Source organism: Danio rerio, chromosome 16 (genome assembly GCF_049306965.1).
Source record: "Danio rerio strain Tuebingen ecotype United States chromosome 16, GRCz12tu, whole genome shotgun sequence".
Lineage (NCBI taxonomy): Eukaryota > Metazoa > Chordata > Actinopteri > Cypriniformes > Danionidae > Danio > Danio rerio.
This window is the reverse complement of record NC_133191.1, coordinates 34002208-34016448: the sequence shown is the minus strand read 5'-3', so window position 1 is coordinate 34016448 and position 14241 is coordinate 34002208. Positions and strand designations below refer to the sequence as shown.

General features: G+C 33.2%; 1 protein-coding gene across 47 annotated transcripts in view; it reads left to right on the top strand.

The window, feature by feature from the left end:
- ptk2ab (protein tyrosine kinase 2ab) overlaps positions 1-14241 on the top strand; it is a 133404-nt gene that overhangs the window by 75058 nt on the left and 44105 nt on the right. For 45 of the 47 annotated variants that reach the window (XM_073924544.1, XM_073924535.1, XM_073924549.1 and 42 more), the window contains 7 exon segments: positions 292-389; positions 1831-1915; positions 4828-4928; positions 7042-7157; positions 7336-7436; positions 9173-9262; positions 9819-10023. In XM_073924544.1, coding sequence (XP_073780645.1) covers positions 292-389; positions 1831-1915; positions 4828-4928; positions 7042-7157; positions 7336-7436; positions 9173-9262; positions 9819-10023 — 796 coding nt within the window. 47 annotated transcript variants of the gene reach the window in all.

The window sequence follows — 14241 nt, the reverse complement described above, 5'->3', positions numbered from 1 at the left end:
GTTCAAAGGTTTTGTTCAGTGATGTTTGATTTGCTATTATTGATGAATGAACTTTGGTATATTTTCTTCACTGAGCCTTGTATGCCTTTTTGTTTCATAACTGGGTTGTGATGGCATGTATTGGATGGATTTTTTTTTGTTTGAAATGTATATGAACAGATTGAGACTGTCTAAAGAATTGCATGGTGTAATTAGTATAACTTTTTTCTGAATGTGGCCTGTGATGATAATATAGTGTATTAATTGGTGTTTATAAGTATTTATTGACTGTGGGTCTGTTATGTCTTTCAGCCCGGGATTATGAGATCCAGAGAGACCGAATCGAGCTGGGACGATGTATAGGAGAGGGACAGTTTGGAGATGTTCATCAAGGGATCTACATATGTCCGGTAAAAATGACTTTTATTAGATTTTGTATAATAATAATAATTATTATTATTTTTGGCAGCACGCTGGCTCAGTGGTTAGCAATGTTGCTTTACAACAAGAAGGTTGCTTGTTCGAGTCCTGATTGGGCCAGCTGGCATTTCGGTGTGGAGTCTGCATGTTCTCCATAGTGTATGAGTTTGTGGGTGAATAAGAGTGTATGGTTAATTCACATTACTGGGTTGCGGCTGAAAGGGCATTCGCTGCGTAAAACATATCCCGGAATAGTTGGTTCATTCAGCTGTGGTGATACCTGATAATTAAGGGACTAATTCGAAGGAAAATTAATAATTGAATTATTATTATTATTATTATTATTATTAATATTATTATTATTATTATTATTAATAATAATAATAATAATCATAATCATAATCATAATCATAATAATATTCATAATATAATTATTAATATGATAGATAATAATAAAGACACCCACTAATATACAATATGGCTACTAACTGTATAGTACTATATAACAAAAATTAATTAGATAATGTCTTTATCTTACTAACTAAAATACTATACAGCTTCTAACTGCATATATATATATATATATATATATATATATATATATATATATATATATATATATATATATATATATATATATATATATATATATATATATATATATATTTAAACTGTATATAATTTTGGGGTTTTTATTTATTTATCATTTTAATTCAATGTTATTAAAAACTAGTTTTGAAAATTGCTAATATACTCACCAACAGTGCATTTATTTATTTTTTTACAACATTGTTTTCTTATTTGGTTCTGATTTTATTCTCTCTTTTTAATTTGATTCAGTCAATATAGATTTAATATCACTGCAATTGAAACCTAAAATTTTAATTGAAAAATTGACAGGAACCCAGTACATTATACTAGTGAAGTATTCCAAATGGGTATAACGAGGTATCAAAATATAGAATAAAAATAATCTCTCAATCATTCGTTAATTTATTAATAAATTAATTAATTAATTCATAAAGCACATTTTAAACCTACCAAATGTTGACTCAAGTACTGTACAGGTCAAAAAGCTAAAAAATAAATAAATAAATAAATAAAAATCAATCGTAAAACAAAAATAGTGCATTCGAATCACACACTAAGATGATGTGTTTTAAGTTTTGATTTAATAAAGGAGATTCATGACAACATTCTGATCAATACTGATTGATTATCAGGTGCCTGTTATCACAAAATGTGCTGGTCTTCGATGTTTTAATCTCAATCTTCGAACTTGTTAATATTGTTAATATGATGACATACTGTAAAATGATACCGATCCCAAACATTTAAAATGTAGCTAAGTCTGATTTGCAAAATATATGAAACTCAAAACTATGATTTTGATTATTAAACGTCTTCTGTTTGTTTGGTTTTTGCCTTTAGGACACCCCAGCTCTTTCAGTGGCAATAAAGACGTGTAAGAACTGCACTTCAGACAGCGTTCGAGAGAAGTTCCTCCAGGAGGCCTGTGAGTGCTGTTTCAATGCAATTGAGAGGAATGTGTTTTGGTTCGTTTCAGCTCAAACTCCAAACATTTTCAGCATGTGGAGCCTGTAAGAGCACAGCTGTTGGCTTTTGTGCGGTTAAAAACAGGTGCTGGTTTGTGTGATGAGAGTGAAGGAAAGGTCAGAAACTAATATTGCATTTGTAGATGCTCTAGAGCGGTATTTATTTTCATTACATTTCAGTACACATGGTTTTTGTAAAATCACATAGCAATATCATAACACAATTATTAAAGAGATCAACTTGCTTCACAATAAATAAATCTAATTCTGAAGTTCTGGTAAATAGACACGCATCACCAGGTGTTTACTGTATAAATAACATTTTTTTATCTGGCATTTGGGTTTACATTAAGTGGCAGATTTTACTTTAAATAACAGACTGCACACAGACACAATATTAGTTTAGTACATTCATGCATTTTCCTTCGGCTTAGTCCCTTTATTTTTCAGGGTTCGCCACAGCAGAATGAACCACCAACTTACCCGGCAAATGTTTCACAGAGCAGATGCCCTTCCAGCTGCATCCCAGTACTGGGAAACACCCATACACGCTTATTCACTCAAATATGTACAATACGGCCAATTTAGTTTATTCAATTTATCTATACCGCATGTCTTTGGACTGTGGGGGAAACTGGAGAATACGGAGGAAACACGGGGAGAACTTGCTAACTCCACACAGAAATGCCAACTGACCCAGCTGGTGTTTGAACCAGTGACCTTCTTGCTGTGAGGTGACAGTGCTAACCACTGAGCCACCGCATTTCCCAGTTGAGTACAATATTACAATATTTATGATGTCACAACTGTTTAGGAAACACTTGTTTCATCACAGTTAGCTTATAATTCTATTGTACTATACAACTAATATGATATTATACTATACTATATTACATTATATTACTACTGATCCAACAAGACAATTCGTAACTTTTTGGAATTCATTCTCATTCGTACAATTTCTTTTTTGTAATATTTTGTTTTACTTAACATTTATAAAATATTTAACAAAACAGTACAATTCCAAAAAAAGATGAAAAAATTATACAGAATATTGACATTATACCCAAAAAGGGAGGGATCGTCTCAGTTACCAGGTATATATATACCTGGTATATATACCTGGTATATATATATATATATATATATATATATATATATATATATATATATATATATATATATATATATAATATATATAATATATATAATATATATATATATATATATATATATATATATATATATATATATATATATATATATATATGTATGTATGTATGTATGTATGTATGTATGTATGTATGTATGTATGTATGTATGTATGTGTGTATGTATGTATGTATGTATGTGTATGTATGTATGTGTATGTATGTATGTATGTGTATGTATGTATGTGTATGTATATATGTATGTATGTATGTATACTCACGACATATGTAACAAACATATTTTCAAAATATGATAATATTCACATTTTTACAAAATCAGTGTCATGAATATATAGGTTAAGATGAAAATTTACAAACGTAAAATGCTAGATTCTTAAGAGTCTTAAGATAGGTCCCCATGTGGTTTCAGCTTTTTTTTTGTGAAGTTTCGAGACGTAGTTGTTTCATTTAAATGACAAAGCAGCTCATTTAACAATCTCTTATAGCAGGGAGCCTTTGGAGATTTCCAATCAAGTAATCATCTTTTTAGCTGTAATCATGCCAGCTATCAGAGCTTGCTGTTCGGTTGATGGAAAGGTGTCCATTATATTATATTATATTATATCCAAAAATAGTCAGGTTGGATACTGGTTCCATAAGCACTGGAAAACAATTAAAAAATTCTGGACCAAAACTCATAAAGAACAGGACAAAACCAATATCAGAGTGCCTTCTGACCCACCACATCTGTCACATTTAGGAGATACAGAAGGAAATATTTTACTTAATCTAGTTTTAGAGAAATGAAGGCGATTGTAAAACTTTACATTTAATTAATTTATGTGTCGAATTTATCAACATTTTTCATTCACCACAGGGTTTCCTCCAAGATCTCATCAGCCACCTCAGATCCACGGCCCAAGCTGTGTTAATGTGCTTAGTGCATATTGGAGCCTCAAAAGCATGAAAAAAGCTTGATATCAGATGTCTAGTATTAGGGATCGAGGATAGAAGATTCTGAATAAAATGACTTTCTGGTTTACTTATAAATTGTAAAATATTTTCCTTTACATAGTTTGTAACCTGCAGATAGCTCATTCACACTATCTAGTATGATTTGCTGATCCCCCAATGACGGTTGGGTCTTTTACTAAACTCGTACAATTTTCTACGAATTAGCCGCAAAACTAACAAAACTTATGTTTGCGTGTGAGATCAAGCTAATAATTTTGTTTTAAAGTATTTTAATCTTTAACTTCGTTTTTTGGATAAAAAAATCTGTAAAATAATGTAATGTTCAGAAATAATTATTACCATTTAAAATGACACTTTTTCCTGTTTTAACATGATTAAATTGCATTAAATGTAATATAAAAATGTCACTGGCTTTTTTAAAATGTCACTGGAATTTGAATTTTTCAGAATTTATTGGGTTATAACGTTGATTTGGGGTTTAAAAGATATTTAGTATTAATATCAATTTTGAAAAAAGTTTAAAAAAATTCAGGATAATTTGATGCATTGAACATAATATCAAGATATAACATTTAATTTTTTTGTTACATTTTTAAATATCTTTACTGACACTAGATTAATTAAATGTATTATAAATTAACATTAAGCTTATTTCTCAAAAAATAACCAAATTCAGTTATCATTGAGATATTATAATAAAATTGGCATAACAATTATTTCCTTAAAATCTTTCTTTGTTCCTGCAGTGACAATGCGACAGTTCGATCACCCTCACATTGTAAAACTGATTGGAGTCATTACAGAAAACCCAGTGTGGATCATCATGGAGCTGTGCACACTGGGAGAGGTGCGTTTTTTTTTTTTTTTTTTTACATCCCAATTTATTCTGGTTAATATGTAGCAGTAGGATTTGGTTTTGGTGGGAGGGCTTTGAACAGGTCTTAAATCTCCAAGGGAACGTGACCTGGTATTAAACGCATTAAACTCACATTATTCACCAAGATGCCAGCCGGGTTAAAGCTGGAGAAATCCATCACTGCTGCTTGTCTCATAAACGGGCCATAAAGGCGTAGTAAAGATGATTGCTGGTGGTGGCCGTTTGTCAAAGTCTGTCTCAGATGATTCAGTCCAACAGAGACACACTGTGAACCGAGCTTTCTATAGGAAAACAGTTACCTGCTAAATATCTGAAGAAAGTTTGGATTTCGTGTCTTGTGGCAACTTTTAGGTCATGCTTTCAGCTTAAGGTTTCTGTCTAATATTAACGTGTTTTCAGCAAACCAGTCACTTGTGGTTCGCTGAGATGCAAAACCATTTCCATCCGCTATTAGAATTCGTCTACTATTGTTCAGATTTTAGCGAGTGTGATTTTTTTATAATGATTTTCAGTATATATATATATATATATATATATATATATATATATATATATATATATATTATCTGTTATATATATAACATATATATATATATACTTTTTTTTGTTAGGGTATCCTTTTCAATTTTTTAATCTCCCAAGATGCATTTCTAAATTTATTGGGATTATATATATTTATTTGAATGTTTCATCTATTAAGCATGTTATTTTATTTTAATTAAGTTAAATGAACTTTAGAGGTGCAAAACTTCAAAGATCATGCAATGTTGTCAACCAACGTGAATAAGGTTACACCATATGATATGGTTTGATGTTACCATTAGTTGAATACATTAGTTAACTAGTAATAAATAGTTCTTCTGATGCATTTGTCCATTGTCTTAAGTAGCAATTTCCACATTAATATTTACTTAAAATGATATAACATTTACTTAAATATTTTCAACAATAAAAAGTGTTAACATTGATCAATGCATTGTAAACTAACATTAACAAACCATATAATGGATTTATTTATTTTTTTAACTGAATTTTGCTAATTCAATTAGCTAATTCATTCATGTTATCAGATGTTGCCATTATCTTTTAAAGGGATAGTTTACCCTTAAATAAAAATGTTATTTTTTTCTGTTGGAAAGCCATCGTTAACTATTGATTTCATTCATTCTATTATTTTCTTTTCAGCTTAGTCCCTTTATTAATCTGGGGTTGCCACAACGGAATGAACCGCCAACTTATCCAGCATATGTTTTACACAGCAGATGCTCTTCCAGCTGCTACCCATCTCTCGGAAAACCATTGATTTCCATATTTGTTTTTCTAGCTATGGATTTCAATGGTTATTAGATTCCAACATTCTTCAAAATATCTTCTTTTGTGTTCAAATGAACAAGTAAAAGTCAAGGATGAGTAAATGATGACCGATTTTTTTGGGTAAACTATCCCTTTAATATCAGTCACATCATACAGATGGCAGGCCTGTTGAGATGTTTTATGTATGTGTTCTTGTTTTAATCCTCCTTTAATCCTTCTCCACTCATTTTACAACTCCATTAAGTTAAACGGTTGAGTTTTTAAAATATTTCTTAATTTTATTTATTTATTTAAGCTGATCTCAGTGTCTGACAGGAGCACTTAGCTTTCCTACCCATATCAACCCAGAAAATAGCAACTTTTCATTTCAGTCTGTCAGTCTGAGTACAAAATGTAACTACAGATTAGTCAAGAGTGAAAATGTTTTGCGTTAGGTGCTACTGGTCTATTCCAATTCAATGATTTATGCTATGCTAAGCTAAACATGTTATGTCAGAAAGGGATGACTTAATGGATTCAAATATGGTAAAACTCAACTGTTTAACTCTAGGTGACTTGTAAAATGAGCCTATTTCCAGTTCTTTTAAGTCAAACTTTGTGTTTTTATATATTTTATTTAATGCTAACATCAGTGAAATTCGTTACAGGGTTGATGTTGTAGGCTGAATCTTGTGAGTTATACAACAGCACCATCTAGTGTTCAGCTTAGTCTTCATGGCTGTTTCAGTGTTTTTGCTGATACTGTATATTTTCTCTCGTTTTTTTTCAGTTGCGTTCCTTTCTTCAGATTAGGAAGTACAATCTGGATTTAGCATCACTCATACTGTTTTCTTACCAGCTCAGCACAGCTCTTGCTTACCTAGAGAGCAAACGCTTTGTGCACAGGTAAATGTCCACGTCATGCAAATACTGCAGCAGTTCTTCGTTCTTGTTGATTGTTGTTGAAGGACTCTTAGGATCCTTATCTAATAGCAGTTCTTCATGCATTATTCATCGCTCTGAAAGTGAATGTAGTGCTGTTCTTAAATGTGTCTACTGAGCATTTTCCTCACGTCTTTTTCAGGGATATTGCAGCACGAAATGTTCTTGTGTCTTCAGTGGACTGTGTGAAACTGGGAGACTTTGGGTTGTCGAGATACATGGAGGACAGTTCTTATTATAAAGGTATTGTGGCACTGTCAGCATATGCTTATTTGGAAGAAATTAAACTTTTATTCAGCAAGGATACATAAAATTAGAGGGATCCCTGCTGAAAAATCCAGCTTAAACCAGCCTAGGCTAGTTGGCTGGTTTTAGCTGGTTGACCAGGCTGGTTTTAGAGAGGTTTTGGCCACTTCCGGCCTGGTTTCCAGCCATTTCCAGCCTGGTCTTAGCTGGTCAGGCTGGGAGATGACCAGCTTGACCAGCCTAGCTAAGCTGGGGGTCTAGCCAAAACCAGCTATGTCCAGCTTAAACCAGGCTGGTCAAGCTGGTTTTAGCTGGATTTGGCTGGTCATTTTCAAGCCTAACCAGCTAAGACCAGGCTGGAAACCAGCCTGGAAATGGCCAAAACCCCTCTAAAACCAGACTGGTAAAAGCTGGATTTTTCAGCAGGCATGAATGGCCTGAAATTGTGTTTTATTTTCATTTAAGGCTCTGTATTAGAAGGATTTTTAAGGATCATCTTGAAGCCTAAATTATGATTGCTTAAATATCATTATTATTATATATTATATATATTACTCTTCTGCCGCGATTTGAATGGCAGCCCAAATTGGTGTTTTCTCGAAAGTCATGAAATTTGGCACACTGATAAATGCCACAACAAACAATGGAGCCTTTAACTCTCTAGCACCACCACTTGTCCAAAGCTGCAAATTTGAAATGCTAATAACTTTTAAATTATAAGTTGCAGAATCAAAATTCCATTTTGCCCTTTTCTTATTTTTCCTTTGGACTGCTTTGCTCATTTTGCGTGTGGTTTGCTTGTCCCCATTAATGCTGCTTGCAGCTATATTTATTTCATAGTGTTTTTTAATAATATGCAATGCAGGCTTTGTGAGCATAATACACTTGATTTAGTTTTTACATTTTTATTTTACCAACCAAAATCATTTGTGCGGGTGTGTATATTTAGGTCCAAAAGTCTACTACTATACTACTACTACTACTACTACTACTACTAATAATAATAATAATAATAATAATAATAATAACTGACTTTTTTGGAAGAAATTTTACTTTTATTCAGCAAGGATGCATAAAATTACAGGTATGAATGGCCTGATATTGCATTTTATTCTCATTTAAGGGCTCTGTATTAGAATGATTTCTAAAGGATCATGTTGAAGGTGAAATTATAAATGCTTAAATATTATTATTATATATTATTATTATTCTGCCGCGTTTTGAATGGCAGCCCATTATGGTGTTTGCTCGAAAGTTATGAAATTTGGCAAATTGATAGATGACAGCCTCATTATTAACCACAACAAATTAGGAGTCTCTAACTCTCTAGCGCCACCACTTGTCCAAAGTTGCAAATTTGAAATGCTAATAACGTTTAAATTATAAGTTGCAGAATCAGAATTTCAACCTAAATTAGTGGGTGTTTGTATAAAGTCTAATAATAATAATAATAGTAATAATAAATGACTTTTTGTAATGTTGTGATATTGTCAATTCCCTGTACAGTTTTTTACTTAAATGTGTGCTAATACTCAGAATATAATTTTAAAATTTGTGATAAGAATCATAAATCAAATCAAGTTAAATTAGAAAATAATGCAAAACCGACTCTTCATCTCAAACTTTTGGGTCACGCTTTCTAACGTTGTCATGTAATACATTAGATCTGACTGAATCTACAATCCTCTGCTTTCTAATTTGAATACATTGTCTGTTTCTCTCACTTTTCACAGCCTCTAAAGGAAAACTACCTATTAAATGGATGGCGCCAGAGTCGATAAACTTCAGACGTTTTACCTCAGCCAGCGACGTGTGGATGTTTGGTAAGAAGCGAGTGTGTGATTGTGTGCATTGCGCAGATTTATTGCAGTGAATTCCTCTGTCAGAATCACAAACCTAACAATAACATCCTGTGCATGTTCAGACATTGAAACAGCCCACAAACACGGTTTCATTTAGCATTATGAGTGAAATGTATCTAGGTGATTAAACTTTTGGAAATTGTATATGTGTAAAAAGAGTTTGTAATTTCTATTCTTGTAAGTACCTGAAGAGATAGTTCACCCTGGAATGAATATGTGTTCGCTTCAATTAGTTTCAAAATGTTGAGTTGAACACAAAAGAAGATATTTTGAAGAATGTTGGCAATCAGTATCCATGAATATACAAATACACTTTGGAAGTTAATTGCTACTGGTTTCCAACATTCTTTGGAATATCTTCTTTTGTGTTCAGAGACAACTCAAGAAACAATCTGGAATCATATGAGTATATACTGACAGCTTTGTAATTTTGGGCTGGACTAACCCTATATTAGTCGACTCTAGAGTGATCCTGACTATGTTAAGACCAGGGCATAAACAGCCTTTTGTGTTTCAGGAGTGTGTATGTGGGAGATACTGATGTATGGAGTAAAGCCGTTTCAAGGTGTGAAGAATAATGATGTTATAGGCCGGATTGAGAACGGCGAGCGTCTGGCTATGCCACCAAATTGTCCGCCAACCCTCTACAGCCTGATGACCAAATGCTGGGCATACGACCCCAGTAAACGCCCACGATTCACCGAACTCAAAGGCCAACTGAGGTCAGTTCACATTACTTGGTTGTGCTTTCCACAAATTCTGCTCTGATCACTGTGAGCAGAGGTTTTTGAATTTTAAAGGTCATATTTTTTTAAGTGACCCTATTATGATAGTAAAGTCTGCATGAACCGGAAGCTGCAACTGTTTTTTTTTCCGTATTGTAATGCAGTCCCAAACTTAATATAAAATGAGAAAATAGAAGTTGTGGCTTGTTATTTACTGTGTGGTTTGGCTTGTTTTTTTGAGCTGATTGGATGTAGTAGATTAGGAAAATGGTTTGGAGAGAGTTGTTACAACCTAACAGACTCCTCCTTCTCACCATTTGTTTTATGTCATAAAGCTGTCAAAACTGATAGTTAGAGGGGCGTGGTTAAGTATGTTAGCCACACCCAATAATCTGTGAATTTAACTAAAAAACAAACAGGAAGTGCATTTTCAGATTTCAATTTTAGATTACAAGGGCAAATTACATTACGAAACTGGCAATGTGAGTTAACAAAATCAATATGGTTAGTTTTAATTTAATTTGTGCTTTGAAGGTTAATAGTTTAACATGAATCCAAGTTCAAAAAACACTTTGATTTTTATCACAACACATTACAACATAAGGTTAAATAATGTCTTAATAACTTTCCTCTGATAATGATAATAGCACAGTTTCTTGCACTTAGTTTGAGATATCATAAATGAAACGGCACTAACACAGCGTCCTTAGCACTTGACTTTTAAACTTCAATACACACAGTAACCAGATCCCTTGGTTTTCATGATTTTTTTTTGTGATAAAAATTAATGATTTTGTGGTGGCAATTTCCAGAAATTTACAGACAATTTTGTGATAAAAAAAAACAATAAATATAATTATATATATTTTTAAACCTAAAAATTGTTGTAAAACTCGTCAATGGCAGGGAAGCGGTTCCTCTTGTTAACTGCAGGGAAAGACTAAAACAAAAACATTTATCGATTGATGCACATTATAATACCAGCCATACACATAGCATAAATATTGTCATTTAATTCGGTCATGTCCAGCGGCCATCATCCTTGAACTAATCTCCATAATTGTAAGCTGCTTGCTTTTCTGTCTGTTCCATTGCTGGTATGTTAGATTTTTCCCACTTTCTTTTGCAGTCTGAAGCGCATCAAATGCACAAAACGCCCAATTTGCACCACAGGATGTCTACTCACATCTTTGCATTGACTTCACATGTAAATCGCTCACGCTTCATCCGCATCTGTTACAGGCTGCAAATCACCCCCCCCCCTCTCTCTCTCTCTCTCTCTCTCATATAATGTAATAATTGTGAGGGTGCAGGTGAGACGTCATTTTTCCACATCTAATTACATGCATAAAATACATATAAATACATCAAATTTGATTATGGTTTGAAATTTGATGTTTTATGAGATTATTGAATTATTTTGTGATTATTTTGTGGTTAAATGAAGAATTTTGCAGGATCCCAAAACATTTCGACTTTTTGTTGATTTTGCGTTGGATTCAGCGATCGCGTAATTGCAAAAAACTAGGGGGTCTGATTAACAATGTCATTGGTTTTCATTTTATTGGTTCAGTCCAGCTATCGCAACAATGGATGAACTAGTTGGTCTACCCCAACCCCCATCTTCAGAATAAATTAAGCGAGTATTTTAGACCATTTACAATCTGTTCTTTCTCTTTCAACTTTGTACTCTCTCAAAAAAAAAAAACTATTCACGGTGGATGAAAGATTATATCTGAAAAAGCATAATATAGATACAGTACTAATAGTTTAAATTGGTGCATGGTTGCTTAGTGGTTAGCACTGTAGAAGGTTGTTGGTTTGAGTCCTGACTGGGACTTGACGAACAAAGGGGCTAAGCTGAAGAAAGATGAATGAATTGGTGAATTTAAAAGGGGTTATAGTTTTTTTTTTTTTTTTTTTGTGGTGTTGTTTTGTTTTGCTACGGTGGATTTGTGATAATTGCACAACTTCACTTTCATGCTCTAGAGTTCTTTTATCATGGTGAATAAATCTACCTGACAGCAGTAGAGGGCGCTGCGATACTTCAGTATAAATTTCTATCTGACAGCAATAGATGGAAAATAGCTGGTTTAGATTCAGCCAAACATTAATCCATACTTGCTAGAATTAATCGAAATGAATATTGAGTATTTTATACAAAACCTCTGGCTTTCAATTGACACATTTAGCTTTGGTGCTTTTGGCGGTAATTCTATTACTTCTGTCATTCTTATCTGGTTTAGGGCTGCATGGCTCCAATACTTGGTCGGTGTTATTGCATATAAATGACATATAAATGTCTGTATCATATGTGCATTTGTCCTCCATATGTGTTTTAAGACAAGTCTACCTGATGCAATATATTGTAATTATTAAATGGTCATACACTTTTATTTTTCTTTAACTATCACTGTTGTTATATTCAGTTATTTCTCTGATGTGCTTTCTTTTAATAAAAAAAAAATACTATTAAGTTTTCAATATTGTAATTAATAGTATAGATTTTTATCAGATTTAGCAGCAGAGTTGCTCTCACCTAGATGTTTTGATTGCTTTTATTTTTGCACTTTTATTGTTATATTTTTGCTGAAGATCTTTATTTTATTTGGTTCTCTGTTTTTTCTGTTGAAGCTGGATGTTTTGTAAAATCTACAAAACTTCTGATTCATATAAAGTAGACACAGAATTTTTTTCTATTCAAGAAAAATGAATACTTTATTTAGCTTATATGGATTAAATTATGCCGGCACAATATATCATTTCAGCATCGATATCGCAACATGGAAATCCCCAATAGTCACATTACAGGATCTGCAAAGTCATTTCAGTTTAAGTTCAGTTTTAGATTAGTCATCCATTAGGAAATTTGAGTGAGGATTATAGTTGACCAGGAACCACATTGTGAAGCCATTGTGAAGTTTAACCTTAATAGATTGAAAGCTTTTTATTTGCTTGTTTATGAGGCTTATCACTGTGTGATTTCAAGTGTAATTAAACCATTTGTGTATAAGAATGTATAATATTTGTAGGTTTTATCAAGGACTAATTGTAGTTATTTTTATACAATGAAAACTATGCGCAGTGTAATTTATTTACATTTGATCAATTATTTTCTTTATTTTCGGTGGCACAGTGAGTAGCACGATCACCTTACAGCAGGAATGTCGCTGGTTCGAGCCTCGGCTGGGTCATTTGGCATATATGTGTAGAGTTTGCATGTTCTCCCCGTGTGGGTGTGGGTTTCCTTCTGGTGCTCCGGTTTCCCCCACAAGTCCACAGACATGCGGTACAGGTGAATTGGGTAATAGTGTATAAATGAGTGTGTATGGGTGTTTCCCAGTGATAGGTTGCAGCTAGAACGGCATCCGCTGCATAAAACATATCCTGGAAAAGCTGGCATTTCATTCCGCTGTGGCAACCCTAGATTAATAAAGGGACTAAGCCTAAAAAAATGAATACCGTTAGACTCTCCAGAAAACACTGTTTTTTTGCTTATGCAGATTATTTGCTCTACGAAATCATCCCAATCAATATAAAATAGTGAATTCCTTCCAAATGAAGCTATTGAAGTCATCTCGTGAAGTTATATTTATATTGCAATTTATATTGCAGAAAAACAAAACATTGCAATGTCAGTTCTTTCCAATATCGTGCAGCCCTTGAATAAATCAATAAACCTTTTAATCTTATCACAGTTTAAATTTTTAATAATGTAAAATCCCTTATCACACTGTCCACAGAAGAATTAAAAACTTCATAAAAAGGCACCAGATTAGCATAATTGAATGAGTTTTGAAGGATCACGTGAAGCTTAAGACTGAACTAATTAAAAAATGAGCCATGCATAAATTACATTTTATAACATGATGCAAAATGGACATTAGCTATTATTACTGGTAATAAAACTGGTCATTTGCCGGCAGCTAGCTCTCTGCAACTCTTACATAGTCACCCACTGAACCTAAGCAGGGCTGTGCCCAGTCAGTACCTGGATGGAAAACCATATGGGAAAGCTAGGTTGCTGCCTGAAGCTGTGTTAGTAGGACCTGCAGGGGGCGCTCTATGTGGGTCCCATTATTATGCCCAATTATAGTGAAGGGGACTCTATTCAGCTCAGTGAGTGCTGTCTTTCAGACGAGATGTTAAACCGAGGTCCTGACTCTCTGTGGTCATCAAAAATCCCAGGATATCCTTCGAAAAAGATGCCAAATT